The sequence below is a fragment of the Rhamphochromis longiceps genome, linkage group LG7 (assembly GCF_057381845.1).
Source record: "Rhamphochromis longiceps isolate RC_006_pf linkage group LG7, R_longiceps_female_GT1.1, whole genome shotgun sequence".
Classification (NCBI taxonomy): Eukaryota; Metazoa; Chordata; class Actinopteri; order Cichliformes; family Cichlidae; genus Rhamphochromis; species Rhamphochromis longiceps.
In genome coordinates, this window is record NC_140563.1 from 56,130,385 (window position 1) to 56,149,638 (window position 19,254).

A 19,254-nucleotide genomic window follows, 5' to 3' on the forward strand; every position below is an offset into this window, starting at 1 on the left:
TTTATATAAGTATTCATGGCCTTTACCTCAGAAACTGGTATCGATGAAGAGATTGGGGGAAAAAAGAAACATATCTGCAGCATTAAAGGTCACAGTGAGCTCAGTGGCCTCCATCAACCATGAATGGAAGACATTTGGAACCACCAGAACTCTTCCAAGAGTTGGCTGCCTGGCCAGTCTCAGCAATAGTCAGGGAGTTCACCAACAACCCAATGGCCACTGACAGAAATCCAGCGTTGCTCTATGGAGAGAGGAAAACTTTCCGGAAGGACAAGTATTTTTGCTGCACTCTACCCAGGCCTGTATGATACAGTGACCAGATGGAAGTGATTGCTTAGTAAAAGCCACATGATAGTTCAGCTGGAGTTTGCCAAAAGGTACCTGAAGTGCTATCAGATGGGAGCCCTTCCTTTTTATCAGATGAGAAACAAAATTCTCCGGTCTGATGAAACACAGATTGCACTCTTTGGCCTGAATGCTAAGCATCATGTCTGGAGCATCAGGTCTTTTAGTTGCCCAACCAGAGTCCAGACCGGAACCCAAACATCTCTGGAGAGATCTGAAAATATCTGTGCGCCAACGCTCCCAACCAACATGATGGAGCTGCAGAGGTGCTGCAAAGAAGAAAAAAGAATGACAGAAACTTCCCCCAAAAAGGTGTGCCAAGCCTGTAAGGTCACACTCAGAAATACTTGTGGGTGTCAAAGACTTTTAAGCATTTTTTTCATTTGTCATTAAGGGGTGTTGTGTGTTAAATTATGTATGAAAATTAATATTATCCATGTTGGAATATGGCTGTTTCATGTGGAACAGATTAAGATGCTATTATTACTTTCCAGATGGACTGTAATATATATAAAATACAGAACTGGCACATTATTGCACTGATGGACTGATGGACATCAGTTTTATTGATGAGAGGAAAATTTGCAATTGATGAAGGATTTTCTTAAAATATAACAAGCTGTTATACAATCTGCTTCTGGCTCAGTAGATTCAAAGCAAAGTGTTCTGTCACTGGCTGTAGTCGAATGTAACTGAGCTCATCATATTCTGCTTCTTACTGCTCATGGAAAAGACTGACATTTAAATCTGAAATATTTAAATTGTCTGTGTGAATAGAAATCTTTATCGTATACTAGCAAAAATATCTTCTCATAGTCAGTGATAGCAGCTATGAAACATTCAGAGGTGGAACTGCTTTTCAAGTCACCTTGAAAAACAGCAGGAGCACATAACATCCACAATAACACCCACAATAAAAATGTATGAAAGCAAAATATGTAGAAAGCTAAAGCAAAAATAATATTGGCTTTAAAAATCTCGTAGTTGTACAAAACATAGGAAAAAGTCTTGGGAGCATCATCACCGACTCAGAACTGTAGCATAAAAGTGTGTATCACCTCTAGAACACCACTAGATGGAAGTCAAAACATAGAAATCCCCCCCACTGGAAAAAAGAGGCCAAATGTCTTCAGCGTGAATTTTGGTTGCAGAATTCAAGCCGAAGTAAAACTGCTTAATCAAAAACCACGAACGAGAGAGAGATGCTGACTCTGCAGCTCCTTCACACCTTTGTCAGCCCAATGTGGGCTTTATTTAATCAACACGTCAACTAAAGGACTTGATGCACTGCATCCTGATCACAACATGTTTTGTACAACATTATATTATATTATAAAAATACATCCCAGCTGTAGTTTATGTCAATTAATGTCTCACAGATCGGAGATGGTGGACAGTTTTAGTTAATTTTGGAATCTTTTCCAACAATTTTTAAAAAACATTAGTAAATACCTTTAAACAAAATACACATAACTTATTCAGTTAGATTTCAGGATGCTGGTAAGTGACTCCTTTTATTTTGTAAAGATGTATCGTTTAGATTTTGTCCTCCAACTTTTGGGAAGAAGGCAAACATTTCAGCTTGAAAGGATTCCTGTAAAACATCTTTGTGCCAAAAACGTAACAACTTTATATTGAAAGAACTTTTTAATTGTCTCTCACAATACAACTTTGTGTTTGACAGAAAACATCAAAATAAGACCAGAGAGAGCAAAATACATTAAACCTTTTCAACAAACATGGCGGCTCTTACGGAAAGCTTTTGTAACTACTATGCTTGAGGCAGTAACATCTTTGAAAACATTACAGTTCTCATGGCCAATGACCCTCATATTTTTCAAAAAATATTTTTCCGCACTCTATACTATCTATCAATCACTTTCTAATTATTGTCATGGTTGTAAATGATAGAAAAGATAGAACTGGCACGTTCTTGCAGTCACGGCCAACAGTTTTATTGATGAGAGGGAAATCGAAATCTTTGTAAGTGATGAAAGCGTTATGTCACCAGCTGTAATCGAATGTAACTGAGCTCATCATATTCTGCTTTTTACTGCTCATGGAAAAGACTGTCTGACATTTAAATCTGAAGTATTGTCTGTGTGAATAGAAATCTTCATCGTATACTAGCAAAAATATCTTCTCATAGTCAACGATAGCAGCTATGAAACATTCAGAGGTGGAGCCGCTTTTCAAGTCACCCTAAAAAACCCCGAACAAACATAACTTTGGAAATTAACAGCAACACATAACATCCACAATAAAAAGGTATGAAAGCAAAATATGTAAAAAGCAAAGCGAAAATAATATTGGCCGAGTATTTACAAGAACAGCAGATACATTAGGTAGTTTACAGTGTATTGCAACAATAGCAGAGCTACACAGTGAGACGTAACAAGATTAAGGCGTTGATTAAGACCTTCATCGTCAGCATAATGACAACATCAGTGTGAATACATCGAACATGGAGGTGAACAAACAAGGAACGTGCGTTTTATCCAACTGCACCTGGTTCAGCTTCTGTCGTTAAAAATCTCGTAGTTGTACAAAATACATGGAAAAAGCTTCGGGGGCCGTCAACACTGACTAACTCAGAACTGTAGCACAGACCGTGATGCATCAGGCCAAATATCCTAGTTTTAAAAACATCTAAAACACATATGGCTTTTCTTCTTTTTGTGTTTTTTTTTAATTTTTAGTTTGTTTTTGTTTTTATGTCTAGAGGAGGAAATGTTTCAACAAAAATACTTGTGTTCTGTAAAGATGACCAAAGAAAAAGGCACCCTAAAGAGCTCTCTGTGCCTTTGGTTAATACTGCTTGATGTGCGTCTCCTGGATTACCACGCACATACTTGCACATGTAGACCAGCAGCTGAGCTGGAGAGTTGGGACAAGAACTGGTAATTACAGAAGTTCACCACATTAGTAGCCTATAGATATCTGGATATCGCCATTTTGATTTTTTGAATTTGTAAAATAATTTATTATGAAAGTCTTTTAAAGATTCTGCTGCTGGCAGTAGTGGATTCCAGTGCTGTTTTCACCTTCTGATATTAAAGCTTAACAGAGGTGATCTTAAATATCCAAGTCTAGTGACTAGTATTATTATAGTAGTATTCCATCCTCAGTCATAGTAGGATGAAATATAATACTAAACCAATTCCAGTCCAGCCACCTACACCCTTTCACTTTGTTTGCACTTTGTGGAGGCCACATTAAGTGCTGTTCCAACAAGCATTATGTGGTGGTGGGCTCTAGAGTCCGCAAAACACCAAGTGTGCACCTGTGCTGACTTACTCGCTACATGGAGGAAACACACTTACAGATAAGAAGGACTGTTTGAAGACTATCTCAGTATGAAAAACACTTTTGTGGAAGTTTTCTACATTTGTACATGTTTTTAAAAGTGCATCTGAATTTATTTGTTCTTATTTTTGTTGCAACAAATTCTAATAACAGAGAGCAGTATGTAAAATCACCATAACGACCTGGAGCATGTTAAAAATACCTGAATCAAACTGAAACACAACACGGCGTATTTTCCAATATGTCATGGACATATTAATACATTCATCTCATAGCGGCGCACATCTCCAAAGGAGCTGTTTGGAAGTACCTGTTTTCACCTGAGAAAGGTGAGGGCATCCCAGACTTTTTCCGCTTTATTTCTGCCCTCCTTCATAATTAACAGACTCTTCCACACAGTGGAAGTGCCAGATTGAAATTGGGCCTTTGTGTTGGTTTGATTTGATTCACGGACAACATGACAAATTTAGAGTCTACCACCTGTAGATGGAAGCCATATCATTCAAATGACACCCACCCCACCGAAAAAGGGGCCAAATGTCTTCAGTGTGAATTTTGGTTGCAGGATTCAAGCCTAAGTAAAACTGCTTAAGCAAAAAACACAAACGAGAGAGAGATGCTGGCTTTGCAGCCGTGCTTTTACAATCTAAACACGGTTTAGCAGCTCCTTCATCTGTTTGTCAGGTCAATGTGGGCTTCATTTCATCACTAAAAACATGTCAACTACAAAACCTGACACACTGTACCCCGACCAATTGCCAAGCATAGGCTCAAATAGAAAGCCAGTAACTATGTTGTTCAAATACTCGCAAGTCAATCATTTTTGGGGGGAGTGAAAATGTCTACAGTTAGTGTCACAAAGCTATGAGTGTAACATCTGGTAACTAAATAGCTCTGATACAGTGCAATTCTGTTCCTCCATTTGTTCGGACATGCAGGTTTGACAAGGATCTTCATTATCCTCATTAGCTGCTTTCACAGTGCACGTAAGATGGTGATGTAGAAGAAATGACAGTAGGTTATCAGGTGGCATTTTACAAGGTATTCTGCAACTATATGATCTCAGGATCCAGCATTTGTCACGAAAATAGCCCTACAATCGGCAATCTGTGGACTGCACCCTGGTACATAGGTAAGTACTCCTGGAAGTGCCCTTTCTTTTAGATTTTGTCTGAACAGGGCAAATGGACAGGGATTGAAGGGAATTTGGTCCCAGACACAAGTCTCTACGTTGTTTCACAGCTAATGCAAAGATTAATTCCAGCTAAGCACCTTTTACTAGCTGGAACTGTGAAAAAGGAAGTATGGAGATTTGCACTCGCTTGTACTAAAATGCATGCCCAGATCATTTCAGATTCTTGTTTTCAGTCAGTGCCTCTGGCAATTGTCACGTTTTACTTTCCATATTTCTTTTATAGCAGTATACAGATACAGAAAGGAAATATTTGCTTTAAAGAAAACTTCCAAAAGCAAAGTCAACAAAAAGGGAGTTCAAAATGTAAGATGTCATGATTAGCTAAAGTGCAGGTTTCTGTTGTATTACACTGTATGGTACAGATTGTCAGGTGACCTATCAGGTCCACACTGTACCATGGAGGTGCTATCAAGATATACTTTAGGGGGCCATAAAGTGGCAACAGGGAGACAGCCTCCAGTGACCACCTGTTCTCTACTGGTACCACCTCCAGCTAGAACCATACAAGAGGCTGTGATTTGAGATGGAAACGGCATATCTGTGTTCTTCCGATTATAAAATTTTCAGGCCGTATCCAGGAACCCCTGAGAGGTCACGGACTTCTGTCAAATCCCAGCTGAAAAGAGTAACTGTTCCACCGCAGGGCTTCATTCACTGTCCTACCCTGCTTGGAGTGATATATGTAAGGAGGGGATGTGGACTCGGTCACGAAGGAGGCGGAGGACGTAGACTCTTACAGTTCATCTCATCCAAGGTCTTCCAGTATTTGTAGTTCTCTGACAGGTGCTCCATTAAGCCAGGAAGAGTGGCAAAGGCTGCAAGGAGACACATTGAAGTTGGTAGAATTAAAAACAAACATGGCTACACAGATGTGTGTTGTTAGGCAGATTTCAGTCATAGTTAGTAACTAATTATAAATTCAAACCATTAAATCATTGAAATAATATTGCACAGATCCTCTTGGTTTCACCAAAATAGCTCAGACAAAAGACAGTGGACGATATCCTGTGATATCTGGCACCAAAGTGTGAAAGGCAGGAGATAAAACCGTCCATGGTTTGGACTTGATTTTCCATTACATCCCACAATTTCTCAATCAGAACATTTGTAGGCCAAATCATCATCTTGACTTCTTTGTAATCTTCCTCAAACCACTTTTGGACAGATTTGGTGTGTGTAATAGGTAATGTGCGCAGTGCCTTTTTCTCATAGTCCCATGGTTTTCCAGGTAAGCAGTTCATCTAGCTGTCCATGTGACGAAAAAGAAACATCACATTTCTCATACACGGCCATTACTTTATGATCCAGTTCGGACATTGATGGCATATTTGGTGATTGATTAGGTAAGCATGAGCACTCTGACTGGTCTGCACTTATATAGCCCCACACACATTACTCTGACACCTTTGTCATACAAGCAGAATTAAGAAATGACCAGACAGACCAGCCTTCACTCCCCACAAGCATGAGTTAGTGTTTGCCGCCAGTGACCACGTCACTGATTCACTGGTTTTTTGTCCATGGTTTGTTTTTTGGCACTGGGATCTAAACAATAAATACCAGGGACACAACAAAGGAACTGCTGTTTCGAAACCTTCTGCCTTCCAGCCTTCACAAATCAGCCCTTGTCACAGACTCTTGGATACTTCACACAAGCTGAGAGACTATTTATTGACACCCCTTCAAGATTCAAGATTTACTTTATTGTCATTCAGCACTACCTCAAAGACGCAATGCAGAATGAAATTACGTAGCACAAGCTTACATAAAGACATATAAAAATGTCAATAGAGTTAAAAAAAAAAGGCAAATTTAATAATTAAATAAATAAATATAAAGTCAGTGGTACATATTTAAAAAGCACAAATAAAAAAACAATTCAATTACTGCAAAAGAGAAATGCTGATTGTTGACCGATTGGTAGAGTATAATAATCTAGAGAACAGAAGCTGTTTTTGTGCTGTTCAGCAGTTCGATGGCTGGTGGAAAGCGCCTGAGGTGCGACCTGCACCTCAGGCTATGATACCGTCTGCCTGAGGGCAGAAGTGAGAACAGGCTGGGGTTGGGGCGGAAGGTGTCCCTGATGATGTTTTTTGCTCTGGATAAGGAGTGTTGTTTGGCTGGACCCTCAATAGATGGCAGTGTGACCCTAATAGTCCTCTCAGCTGATCTCACCACTCTTCTCAGGGCCTTTTTGTCTGAAGCACTGCTGTTCCTGTGCCAGAGAGAGATGCTGCTTGTCAACACACTCTCAATGGTGCCTCTGTAAAAGGTGGTGAGAACCCTGGCAACCTCCGGTCACTTAGGAAAAATGTCTACTCTCTGACTAGTTGGCAAATAGTTGTTGGAGGTTGTTGTCAGTTACTGGAAATGGACAACATCAGCCTTCAGCATTAAAAGCTTCAACCAAAGGTGCAAAGGGTGCAACTAGAAGGCATTCTGGTTGTCCTCAAAACTCTTTACAGTATGATTAGTGTCTTTGTAGTGTTTGCAGACAAATCCATGTCAATCAAAGCATTATCAGAGTGCTTTTTATAGCTATGTGCAATTTCTTGCTAGCAACTGGCAATAACCTTCAGCAGCCGGTTGTGGAATACGCACTTTTCCTAGCCATTTCTGGTTACCAGTGGGTCACTGAATGGTCTCTTGGCCTGCACAGCTGGGGCATTAGCAATCGCTTTCACAGCTACTGCCAGCAACCGCACGCAACTGGTCTCGGTATATGTTTTTTTCCCCAAGTGACTGGCCTCTAGGCCCCTATCCCTGTGTGACTGAAGCCTAAGACTGCAACTAAAAAACTTACTGTTCCCGTTGACACTGTAGTTTTTATTCATTTCACCTGATAGTGGTTTTAAAAAATGTGAAACATATATGGTGACAGATGACAGCTGGCAAAAGATTAAAGGGACACCTGCAGACATAGCCTGGTTGGTCATATGTCTCATATCTATACAAGTAATTTTAATGTATCAAGTCTCAAAATATCAGATTATTCAAAGAACCATGAATAATCCCAGTAGAGAGAATGCAACAAACACATATGTAAATTATATTTTCAAAAAACAAAACAAAAAACAAAGTAACAAACAAACACACACACACAGACACACAAAAACAGGAAATCAGGGATAAACACCTACATTTGCCACTGACTTCCTGTTATCATTCCACACGGACTGTTAACATTTGTAAGCAGGCTATGTGCAGTCAGTTTGTGTACAGTTGCTAATGCTACATAGACTCTACAATGGTTCTCCCACATTAAAGGTCAGCTGGGGCTCAAAGGTCTCTCTGCCTCTCTCTCTCACACACACACCCACAGCCTGAGGCACCACAGCTTCGGCTTGTGTTGTTTACATCCTTGTTTCCGGCCTTGTTGATGAGCCACACTGCATCTGTGGAACTAACAATGACCCCTGCCTTGTCCTGACAGTGACCCTGGTGAATTGAAAGAGGCTGCATGTGTGTTTTAGTGTTTATGTGCAAGTGAAGTTCTGCTCGGCTGCTTGTCGAGTGATTGTAGCCAACCCTTCCACCCTCATCCCTGCCACTATTTCCCTGACTTCCACTCCCCTGATACTCTTGTAATTTCTCCTGATCCCACTGGCGTTTGGAATCTTTCCGTGACATCAGAGCTGACAGTAAACAAGCTGCCTCTCGGGGAGACTATGCTAAGAGGGGAATTCAGTGGGAATGGGGAACTAGTACAAGCAGCATACTATCCCGTTCCACTCATCATCACTTTCTCTCACTATCTCTTTCCTGTCATTTTCTCTCTTGCAATCTACTAAGAAAAAAATCACTGACGGCAATAAAAGAGGCCAGGAGTCAAGATGGCACTGTCAGAGGTTTTGTTTTAGTTGGACTGAAATGCCTAATTGTTTCAATTATTGCATTTGAGTTATGGAACAAACTGGAAATGTGGGAAGTGATTCAGAGGTCTTAACCCAGACTGGTTTAGTGTCCCCAAAGAAAGGTTACACTGAGCAGACACAACATTGCAGTAAGTAACATTAATCATGTTACAATGCAATTTCCTGTTGGGACAGGGTAGGTCCTGGCATTCATGCGGATGTTACTTATCCCCCTATCCAAAATCAAGTGGGATAATGCGCCCCACCACATGCACAAATACAGCTTGAGGAACATTAGAGCTGACCATAAGGCTGTAGCAGGAAGCAAGATTAATAGGTTAGTGAGCTACGACGAGCTTGGAGGTAGAGTCTTCTGTGTCATGAAAGTGGCTCCCTTTCTACCTGGCTAAATCACTATGGTAACTTATGCTGAACAGACAGCTGGAAGAGTCACGTTTTCATTAACGCTTTTATTTTCAGCATATTTTCTCTGGTAGGTGAATAAGTTTTACATGTGCAAGCTGTTAAGCTCTACCTTACTAATGCAACAAATGAAGCCCAGCTGTAAAGTTAGAGGAGAGCAAACTGTTCAGTGATGATAACAAACTGGAGCAAACTGCACTCATAGTAATGATTTTGTGCAGCAGAAGAGTTATATGTGAATGCGCTCAGATCCTGAAAACTAAAACCTGGCTTAACAGAGAAAGAAACCATTAATACACAAATCAGCAGCCATTTGAAGATATTAATGGAGGAGCTTCTTTAAACTGAAATCAAAGCAAGTAGGGATGGGTATCGTTTAGGTTTTATCCGATACCGGTGCCAAATCGGTACTTTTGAAACGGTGCCGGTGCTCAAACGGTGCTCGAACCGGTGCTTAAAGAATGGAGAACACAAACTTTGTCCAAAAACCTCTCATGTTCAGCTGGTTTTTTTTGTAAAAAGATAACAATGTGTGCCTTTTCTGCAGCTATGTGGCATATATGGCATCACTCTTGGCTGGAAGCAGTGCTTAAACAATGGAAAAAACACAAACTTTGTCCAAAAACCTCTCATGTTTAGCTGTTTTCCACTTTTTCTTTGGTCATTTTAGCCTTTTTGGCCAGGGTGAAGGGAGTATCTGCCATCAAACAAGAAGACAGCCGCATGTAGCTATGATGATGTTTGCTAGTTCACCTTACATGCATTAATGTAATAACGTGGTTAGCCTACTCAACGTAAATTACACACGAACAACATGAAGCTACTCATGCAGAGAAGAACGGCTGCTGCTGCCATCATCATCCGTCATCATTTCTGCTACACTGGCAGGGCTAGGGGCCAGGACTCTATTCTTCGGGTTTTTGGGGGATGTTGCTCCGGGTCCGATAACTGGCAACCCACCCAACGTGCACGGTGTGAGGTCTCGCAGCAAGCTATCAAATACGGCGCATTTCTTGGCTTTTAAAAAAAACGCTATGCGTCGCCAGCTGTTTAATCGGATTCTTGGTGTTACCTCCTTTGACAGTATCACAGTATCAGCTTAAAGCACTTGTTGCAGGCTGCTGAGTTTGCATATTTTGCTGTGAAGTACAGCCAGACTTTTGACCGCTTCGCCTTGGACATTTTTAATCTGTAGCTCTGCTCTAACAGAACGTACGTACCTAGCCCCGCCTACTATCCTCGGAAACGTAAAATGATTGGCTAGAAGTGTATCACAGCTCAGGAAAATAAAGCACCGAAATGTGCGCTGCTTTTCGGTCTGGTTACTACCGTTTATGTCAGAACCGGTGCCATCATGGCACCGGACACCGGTACCCATCCCTAAAAGCAAGGTTTATGGTTCAAACAGAAATCATCATCTAGGCTGATGAGCAGAGCCACTTGCTGTTTTTGGAAAAGGATAACTGCAGGACCCTGCACACTCACTGGCTATCAATTTGTGATTGATCCGTTGTTAGCATAACCTGGATAATTCTCCTTTTTCTGATCCAGAAAAATTAAATTTTTCCTGTTTTAGAATCCTGAGCCACAGTATTTCCTAATAATAATCATATTTAAGAAAATGTATATGTTTTATTTCAACATGAGCTGACACTTGTGACTGACCACACAAAGTTATTAGGAAAGTGTCTACTGAGATCACAGCACACGAGAGCAGAGGGCTGTTTTCCCATGGACCTCTATGTTACCAGAAGTTGTTTTGCGGAGGCGTTGCATCCTATTGACCACGGACCGGTTTATGTCCGACAGTATTTTCACGGACCGGCCTTTAAGGTGTCGCGGATAAATACAACAAAATAGAACCAGTACCGGTACAAAAAAAATAAGATTTATTCATAACACACGGGAAAAGACCCAGGGAAACCGAGTTAACGATAACGCTGTCAAGTCGAAGCCTTGCAGGCTCAAAGTTTTGTATTATTATTTGATTCATTCAAAGCACCTTCAGGCAACTGTTGTTGTGATTTATTGCAAGTTATTAGGGGCTTGGCTTTGAGTGACAGGTGGTTGCTGTTTTGTCTTGTTTGGTATATAAATTTACAGTTTAGGATTTTCAGTCGCCAAATTTAGTGTTCCAGTTAATATCAAGCTGATTTATGGATGCAGCTTTCTATTCTTTCACTCAAATCTGGCCTTTCTGGCATCCCAAAAACGAACAAACAAAAGAAAAAAAACCCTTTTATGTCATGGTCTGGGTGTGTGGCTGTAAAATTCCTGAAGGTCTGGACCTCCCTGGTATCCACCCATGGGCAGGGCCTACAGCCTCCCTCACCTGAAGCTGATTGAGGCAATCAGGTTGGAGATTTAAGCTGCTTGCTGACACTGCTTCCTCACTAGTTCGTCAACTACCCTATTTACTCCAGGAAATTCCAGCACACTGAACCACTCATCTTGGAAATCTGGTTAACCCGCCTGCTTTCAGAATCATCTCCTTGCCTCACCTGCCTGCCCTTGCACCACCTCGGGACCTTCACCGCTCAGGACAGCTGCCACACACCACCAAACCCACCTGGACCGCACCACCTCTCCTTCAACGCTTCCATCTCCCACCTGCACATACGTACCTAATCACCAGCCAGCTGCTGTTGCTTTCTTGGACCTGTCCCCTTGCTTATCCCTCTCCCCTGACCAAGACCCTCACGCCCCATGTGTCAAGCCTTAAGTCAGGTACTATCGTAAATGTCATTTTTGTGCTAGTTGATAAACCTTTGTTAAACCCTTTCCTCAGCCTCCGCTTTGGGTTTTCTGCACGTGGGTTTGATTTTTGGTACTCGGCCTCCGGCCGTTTTGTGACATTTTAAATGGTGGTCTATGAACCAGTCAGCAACTGTCCAGCTTATATTACTAGTTTTTGACTTTGTCACAGTCTTTATTTTGCAATCTGAGCAAATCTCACCAGTTTCTGTTGATGACAGTGTTGTCGGGAATGCATTTTCTTTTTATCAATCTCACATCCACAGATGTATTTAGAAACAAGAGAACAAGACTGCTTGGACTAACAGAAGCAGGCTGGTAACTTTAGGACATTTAGTAAAGATTGCAGTCACATGTAGAATGTGAAACAATTATCACTTCAAGAGAAAAGATGTGAAAGATCATTTGGGAAATGGTCTGAGTGAAAGCATTAGAGGAATCCTTAGCAAGCAAATGGCTTCTTATAGAACAACAGTTACTTTTGTTCTGTGAAAGTAAACATTTAAACTTGTTAAGCAGCAAGTCCCAATCTATGATTTATGATCCTGACCTTTTAGCTGCACAGTCAGACTTAATATGTGTGTAAATATAATACTCCACTCTATTGAAATGGAAACAAAGAAGAAAATGACTAAGAAGACTGTGTGGAAAACCACCCCTGAGAGAGAAACACAGAACACAGTTGAATTTTTTGCTCTTACCATCCCAGGCGTCAAACATATCAGTGATGAAGTAGTCTATGAAGGAAATCTGAGATTTGGGGACACTGCAGGTGTTCCTGTCGAAAACGGGCATCACCACTGGCAGCCCTTGTCTCTTCTCCTCATCTGTCTGCAGGGAAACACACATAATTCAATAAACAGGGAGCTTAGACGGCAGGAGGCCATTTATCTAATAAAGTATGCAAAGTGATTAAGCAAAAACAAATAAAATTAAATGAACAGTTAACTATCTTCACAGTAATGATTCTGTTCTAAGCTTTAAACCCGCTATTAAACTAAGCTGTTTTACTGATGCTCCCACACCTGTGCAAAGTACTCCTCAGAGATCCGTCCAGCCCACTCGATGCAGAGCTCGAGTGGTCTGCAGGGGTTTGCCACATCTGCACACTTGATCAGCATCCTCTTTATCAGCAGACGATTCTCTGGAGAGTTTCTGATGTTGGCCTGACCCTCACAGTCACTGTTCACGCTCTGTGGGAAAGACACAGCAGATATAACCATCTGGGACATCCAGAAAAATGAAGGACATAAGACACACAAACACATATACTGAGACATATAGTCTCATCACATATCTGTTTTGTAACTCTGATTTCTAATAACTTCCTGGAACGTTTCCTGGAAAGAGCTAATGTGGAACCATTTGTATTGTTTGCAAAAAAAGAAAAAGAAAAAGAAAAGTAAACCAAACAGGAAGTGTTGCTCTTTTTCTCCCCAGGCCTTCATCCTTCGGCAGACTAAGCAAACTACTGCTGACCAGTTAATCAAATTTTAATCTCAGTCACAGTTTCCCCCTCCAGTATTCAATGCATGAGGTTTTGGGAGTTTTTGCAGCAAAAGAATGATACAAATTAAAACTAATCAAATTTAAAATTGATATTTCATTTCTTGTCCTTCAATAAACACTCCAGTTTCAAAGATTAGAACATTCTGGCTACAATGAGTTCATATTTCAGGCTTTATGGGGTTAACACATATATAATAGTCGAGATAGAATTATTAATTGTTGTAATTAATTGTTTTTTCTTTTAAAAAGTTTATTACATTCAGTATTTTTCCAAAATGTATACACCTTATTATTTGCTCTTACTGAGTGTCTCTGAAGCTATCTGACACTTACACTCGTGCTGGTCTCCTCTATGGCAGCCATTGGCTTGTTGATACTATTCACAAATTTGCTGACGTGTTCAAAGTGTCTGGTCATCTCTGTGGCCAGCACCATGTCTATGATGGCCTGTCGCAGCGTTCGGAACTGAGTCCTGTATGCAAAGGGTAAAATAAAATCAGCATCTATTCACATTCTGCATTGTTGCTGCATGCTAATGTAAATCAGCTGTGACTAAGTAGAAAACAAAAAGAAAAAAAAAAGCAGGTGTGCTGCTTCTACTGACCTGTCGATGTTCTTGAAAATGTTGCTCTTGCTGTCACGGACAGTGAGCTGGAAGGCGAGGGCTGCGTGGTGGCTCTCCAGAACGGCCGTGTCATTGTAGAGTATGGCCAGTTCACTACCTGCATTACACAAGAAGGAGTTGGTCCTGCCTGGGTGGTCCACATCGTGGACTGCTGCTGCTATCAGTGCTGCCACCTCATCCAGCTGGTCCAGACTGCTCTGAAGAAAACAGTGGAAACAAAAGGCCACATCAGTACTGGACTGCTCTGCATATATGGATGCAAGAACTTGCTGGAATAGGTCCTGGCATCTCTGTTTAGATTGCTCCCCTCGTGTTCCAAAGCCAGTAGCAGAAAATGATGGATGGATGGATTTTATTTAATCTTCATAATAAATACTATATCTGTATTGCACGATGCTATATGAGGCTTTTTTCAGTTGCAATTGCAAATAAAATAAAAAAGTGAATTTAAATCCATCCACCATCATTTTCTGCTGCTTATCTGGTTTTAGAACACAAGGGGTGCCGTGAACAGAGACGCCCAGTCCTATTCCAGTTAATCTGTATGTGTATCCCAGCTTTTTTGGAATTGGGATTGTACAATGAATCGTATTCAGATTTTTTGCTTGTGTTCCTTTTAATAAATGCTGGTATGCAAACATATCTAGAGTTTTTTTTTAAATAATCTGCATAAGCAAACAACATCTTCTATCAACAGTATCATTACATTTTTTTGTTATTAGCATAACATGTTTTTTTGGGTATATTTTTGGTATATTTTCCTTAATAAACCAAAATATACAATTCATTAAATGTGTATATATTATTTAGTATCTCCTGTTTTAGATTTATCATTCTCATGTGCCGCTCACTCAGTTTATATGTGTGCTTTTCTTCTAACCTTGACTCTCTCTTTGCGTAGGAAGTAGGCTGTAGCGTGCAGCACATCTGCAGCGTGTGTGGAATTGTGGTAGGAGTTAGAGGAGTGGTAGCTGGCCTCAATGAGCTGCAGCCAGGAGCGCAGTGTAGCCTCCGAGCAGTTTAAGAACTCACACACTCCAAAACTTGTGCAAATCTTCAGGCCTAGGTATGTCAGTGGTCTGCAGGGGATCACACAAAGGACTGGATGAATATGCGTGGAACAGGTTAAAGTAAGAAAAATGCAGCAAAACAGATCACTACTGGATAACGAAATGAATTGAAGCCAATAAGCATACGTAGCTTTTTCGAATCCAAGGAATTTGATATTGTTTGGACTCTCTGGATTAAATCATCTTTGTACCTTTTGTGTGTAGCTGCCTCCAGCTCCAGGATGTTGAATTCCCAGCACTCCTCATCATTCAGCATCTCAGCGATGTTTGGAGGAACATCATTCAAAGTGACTGGGATAGCCAGCTGGCTCTGACTCATGTCTAATAGACACACACACATAAAAATGTCACCATAAAAAGACCAACGAACTATTGTACCTGTGTTGGCTCTGTAATATTTATACCAATAGTTGTTCTGAAAATGTAAAGACTGTGGTAGCAATACAGTGTGCAATAAAATTATTTAGAGAAGTGAAGGAGCACCGGTGGTGTTGCAGTTACACTTACAAAGACACAGCTTTCAACATAATGACAAATTAGACCATATCTCAGAAAATTGACTCTTGCTTTGGGTCATCTCTCAGTTAAGTGCTCTTGTGACTGTAGTCATTATAATGGGGTTATGTAATAAACTGAGATGGAAAAATACACACTCTACAATGTTACAAGAACATTGCGACTCTTTCATCCTGCCAACAACAACTTCAAACTTAATATTTATTCAAGAGATTCCATCAAGACAACAGACCACATTCAACACCCAAAAGGCAACACCCAAACATATCTCTAGTCCCACATGTTTTTAACCTAATGCTTCATTAACAGCTAGCTACTATGAAGTTATTGCCCCGGTGTTGCCAATATATTTATACATACATTGAAATATTTACATAATGCACAGGATTATTGTGCAATATATATTGATTTTTCACCCCCTTGTTGTGGATATTCACTCATGAAAACACACCAGTGTGCAATAGTACCCACTGTATTCCTCTGTTTCTTTTTCTTTGTTGCCATTGATATTACAGTGCATTAAAACTTACTTTTGCAGAAAACATATTCATTCCCAGAGAGTCTGCGCAGCCCATCCTGGAGGGGAAAAAAATGAAGAAAATGATTTTTTGAAAATGATTTTGTTTCTTGAGACAGACAGTGAGCCTATTATTCTTAACATCTGACTATTCCATTAGAACCCCAAAACAAATAATGTGGCAGCCTTGCTCAATATTTCAACTTGCACACACAGTGCAACAAACTGGAGTGAAAGATGCATTTATTGGGGAGAGTTGGTGGATTAACTAAGCATCAAAATAAACCCAACATGGAAGACAAGAAAACTGCCGTTCTCTAACTGACCACTCGAGTCTGCTTCCAAAAGTGAGCCACTCCCCACAGAGATGGTGAAACAAGTAAAACTTCCAAGGAGAGAAAGCTTTTTAAAACTTTATTTTGCAGAGTTTCTTTTGTAGTTGTGCCTCTGTATACCATTAAAAGTGTGTTTCAATTATTGTAATTCAGTGCAGCGCTTTAACCAATGGAGTTTAAAAGTACTGCATTAACTGTTTAGTTTAGATATTTTTATATACAGTACCCCATCATCAGAAAGGCACTTTCTGAAGCTGATTTTGAGTGTTGAACTTGCATTTGGTGTCTTTGCACTGGAACTCTTAACTATAAGGTCCACAGAGATATTGATGCAAGTGAAGGAGGCCATAATTAAGCAGTGGAACTAAAATAAACCCATCAGAGAGATTTTGATGTGGCCAAATCAACAATCTGGTATATTTTTTAAAAGAATGAATGCACAGCAACACTGAAAGACAACTAAAGGGGATAATTAAAGAATTATGTTCTTGGTTAAGACAAACCTCTTGACAAGAAGACTTTTGTCAAGACTCAAAGTCTTTAAGCAAGAGACGCCTTCATAAACGGACATACAGTGTTTACAACAAGGTGCAAACCATTGGTTACTTTCAAGAACATGAAGGCCAGATAAGACTTTGTCAGAAAGAGCCTGTTTTGAAAAAACTTCTTTGGAGAGATGAATACAAGATGAGCCTGAAGGATGAGCCTGAACCATAACAATAGGAGGAGAAAAGTAGAGCTGGTATCTCCTTTACCATCACATTGTCACTGAATTGATGTACTTTTGGTAGTTACTAGAAAACACAGCAGATCTATACTGCGGAGAAAAATCATACATTAAACAATTTGACTGATAGACTGCATCAGCGGTCTATAATATTGCTGCTGGAACCTAAAACTTGCTTTCAAAACAGAAATGTATGCGTGCAGTGACTCACCTCATAGTTGGGCTTATTCAACAAATTCAAATTAAATAAAAACTGTTGGCAGTACAAAAACACAAGCGTGATTGCTGAAGGCAAACATTTCTCGGCTGAATGAAAATACCTTTTTATATTTTATATGCATGAGGTAACAGTTTTACACTGTGATTAAAAACAGCCTGTTTCTTATGTCTCCTTATAAAGTGTTTCAGGCATCTCAACTTACGAACCAATGTTTAAGTACGTATACTAACTAATTCTTACACTCATAAGCCCGCCAACCAGGTCGCTTGTGTGTGGGTCATCTTCTTTGGAGGCAAGCTGAGGGGAGTAGAGCTCAGTGGTCCTCAGGATCTCCAACACACGGTCCAGAGCTTCGGCTACCGTTACTGGACTGCTCTCCTGAGCTGCATTGATGATGTTTATTACCTGGGAATGAGGGAAAAGAGTAGCCAGTTAGCAGTTAGCACTTCCTGTTATTGCTGTGAAAGGTGGTCCCTCAAGCTACTAAATGCTTGATATGTTAGATATTATAAATGTGTCCAAACACTTCCAGTTTGTTCCTGAGTTACTTGGACAACAGCCACAACAGTGAAAAACATTATGAAGTCACAATAAAGCTGACTTTGGAAATAAAATGCCACTATTTTACTTTTTCACAAACGGAGGTTTCATTTTATTTGTGTACAATGCTGTCATCAAAAGAGTATGAAATTTAAAGAGTTATAACCAAGAAAAAAAAAGTGTTTTCGGAGCTTCAGTGACCTTTAACAGGTTAAGTCTTCTAAGTTCTTTGTTGAGTCATTGTGACTTCTTGTAATGAAAAAAAAAAAACCCCAAAACAGATGGATGAACGTACATGCTGAGGGCTAGACAGACAACCCACAAACATATTGTCTCTGGCATCGAAGGATAAAAACACAGTGCAAGTTGTGACTTCTGGTCATTTTTACATAGCATTTGCTTTGGTACATTTAAGGTTTATTTTACTGTAAATGATTAACTCCACTGCTTAAAGCAGCATACCTTTGTTATTGGAGCCTCAATGGTCATAGAATGAATCCTGGCCACAGAAGAGTATCTTCGATTTTGTAAACTGGGAGCTGCAATGTAGAAAACATTATGGTATTGGTATTGTGATCACTATATTATGGCTTGTGGATTATCAGTAATAATAACACGATTTTGGCTTTCATCAAAATGCTCATGAATGAAAGAGATAAAAAAGAGCAAGAGAAAATATTTTGAGGGTGAGCAGAGGAGAAGCAGCATGCAGCTGAGATAACTTAAAATAGCAGCTGCGTCAAAGTGAGTGGAAGAGGGAGGTATGCATGTTATCAGCCCTCAACATCTCTCTGTACGATCTCTTTAGTTCAAGCACCTACCATAACACAGTCTGACTCACTCTCTCATTCGCTATCTCCAATCATTCCTTCATTCTTTCTTTACCCACTCCTATTTTGTGTTCTCCTTTGCTTTATTCACATTTTTTTATTATGTTCAATCTACTACGGTTGTTTTGTGTTCAAACATCTTCTTCAGATATTTAGCTGTAGACCATGGCTCCCGTTACATTGTGTTGTTTAGTTAGCGCTCCACACTTGCCGTACATCAGGATTGGGGCCTGTTTTGTTTATCTTCTCCTCATTATAATCTTAACTGTTATCAGCTTTAGCCAAGCCAATTGAAAATATGTTTAGATGTCTGGTTGTGCTTTTGGAGTGGCGCAAACTAGAGTTGTACCAATTTAAACAGAGGCTCAAAAACGTAAAACACATTTTAAATATCCTTACCGTCACTACTACGGGAGCTCACCGATCGGTCGTCCATCGAATCTTTTCTTCTGTCTCGGTGTCGTAGAGAATAGCACTCTGCGGATGGA

At 40.2% G+C, this 19,254-nt stretch overlaps 1 protein-coding gene across 3 annotated transcripts in view; it reads right to left on the bottom strand.

The window, feature by feature from the left end:
* Positions 1-841: 841 nt before the first annotated feature.
* Positions 842-19,254, bottom strand: part of pde8b (phosphodiesterase 8B) — a 56,406-nt gene continuing 37,993 nt past the window's right edge. For all 3 annotated transcript variants that reach the window (XM_085414450.1, XM_085414449.1, XM_085414448.1), the window contains 11 exons: positions 19,166-19,243; positions 18,399-18,475; positions 17,637-17,801; positions 16,128-16,173; positions 15,273-15,402; positions 14,892-15,090; positions 13,991-14,208; positions 13,720-13,858; positions 12,903-13,070; positions 12,579-12,708; positions 842-5,661 (listed from right to left, as the gene is read on the bottom strand). In XM_085414450.1, coding sequence (XP_085270576.1) covers positions 5,552-5,661; positions 12,579-12,708; positions 12,903-13,070; positions 13,720-13,858; positions 13,991-14,208; positions 14,892-15,090; positions 15,273-15,402; positions 16,128-16,173; positions 17,637-17,801; positions 18,399-18,475; positions 19,166-19,243 — 1,460 coding nt within the window. In that variant the 3' untranslated portion in view covers positions 842-5,551. The remainder of the gene's footprint in view (positions 5,662-12,578; positions 12,709-12,902; positions 13,071-13,719; positions 13,859-13,990; positions 14,209-14,891; positions 15,091-15,272; positions 15,403-16,127; positions 16,174-17,636; positions 17,802-18,398; positions 18,476-19,165; positions 19,244-19,254) is intronic.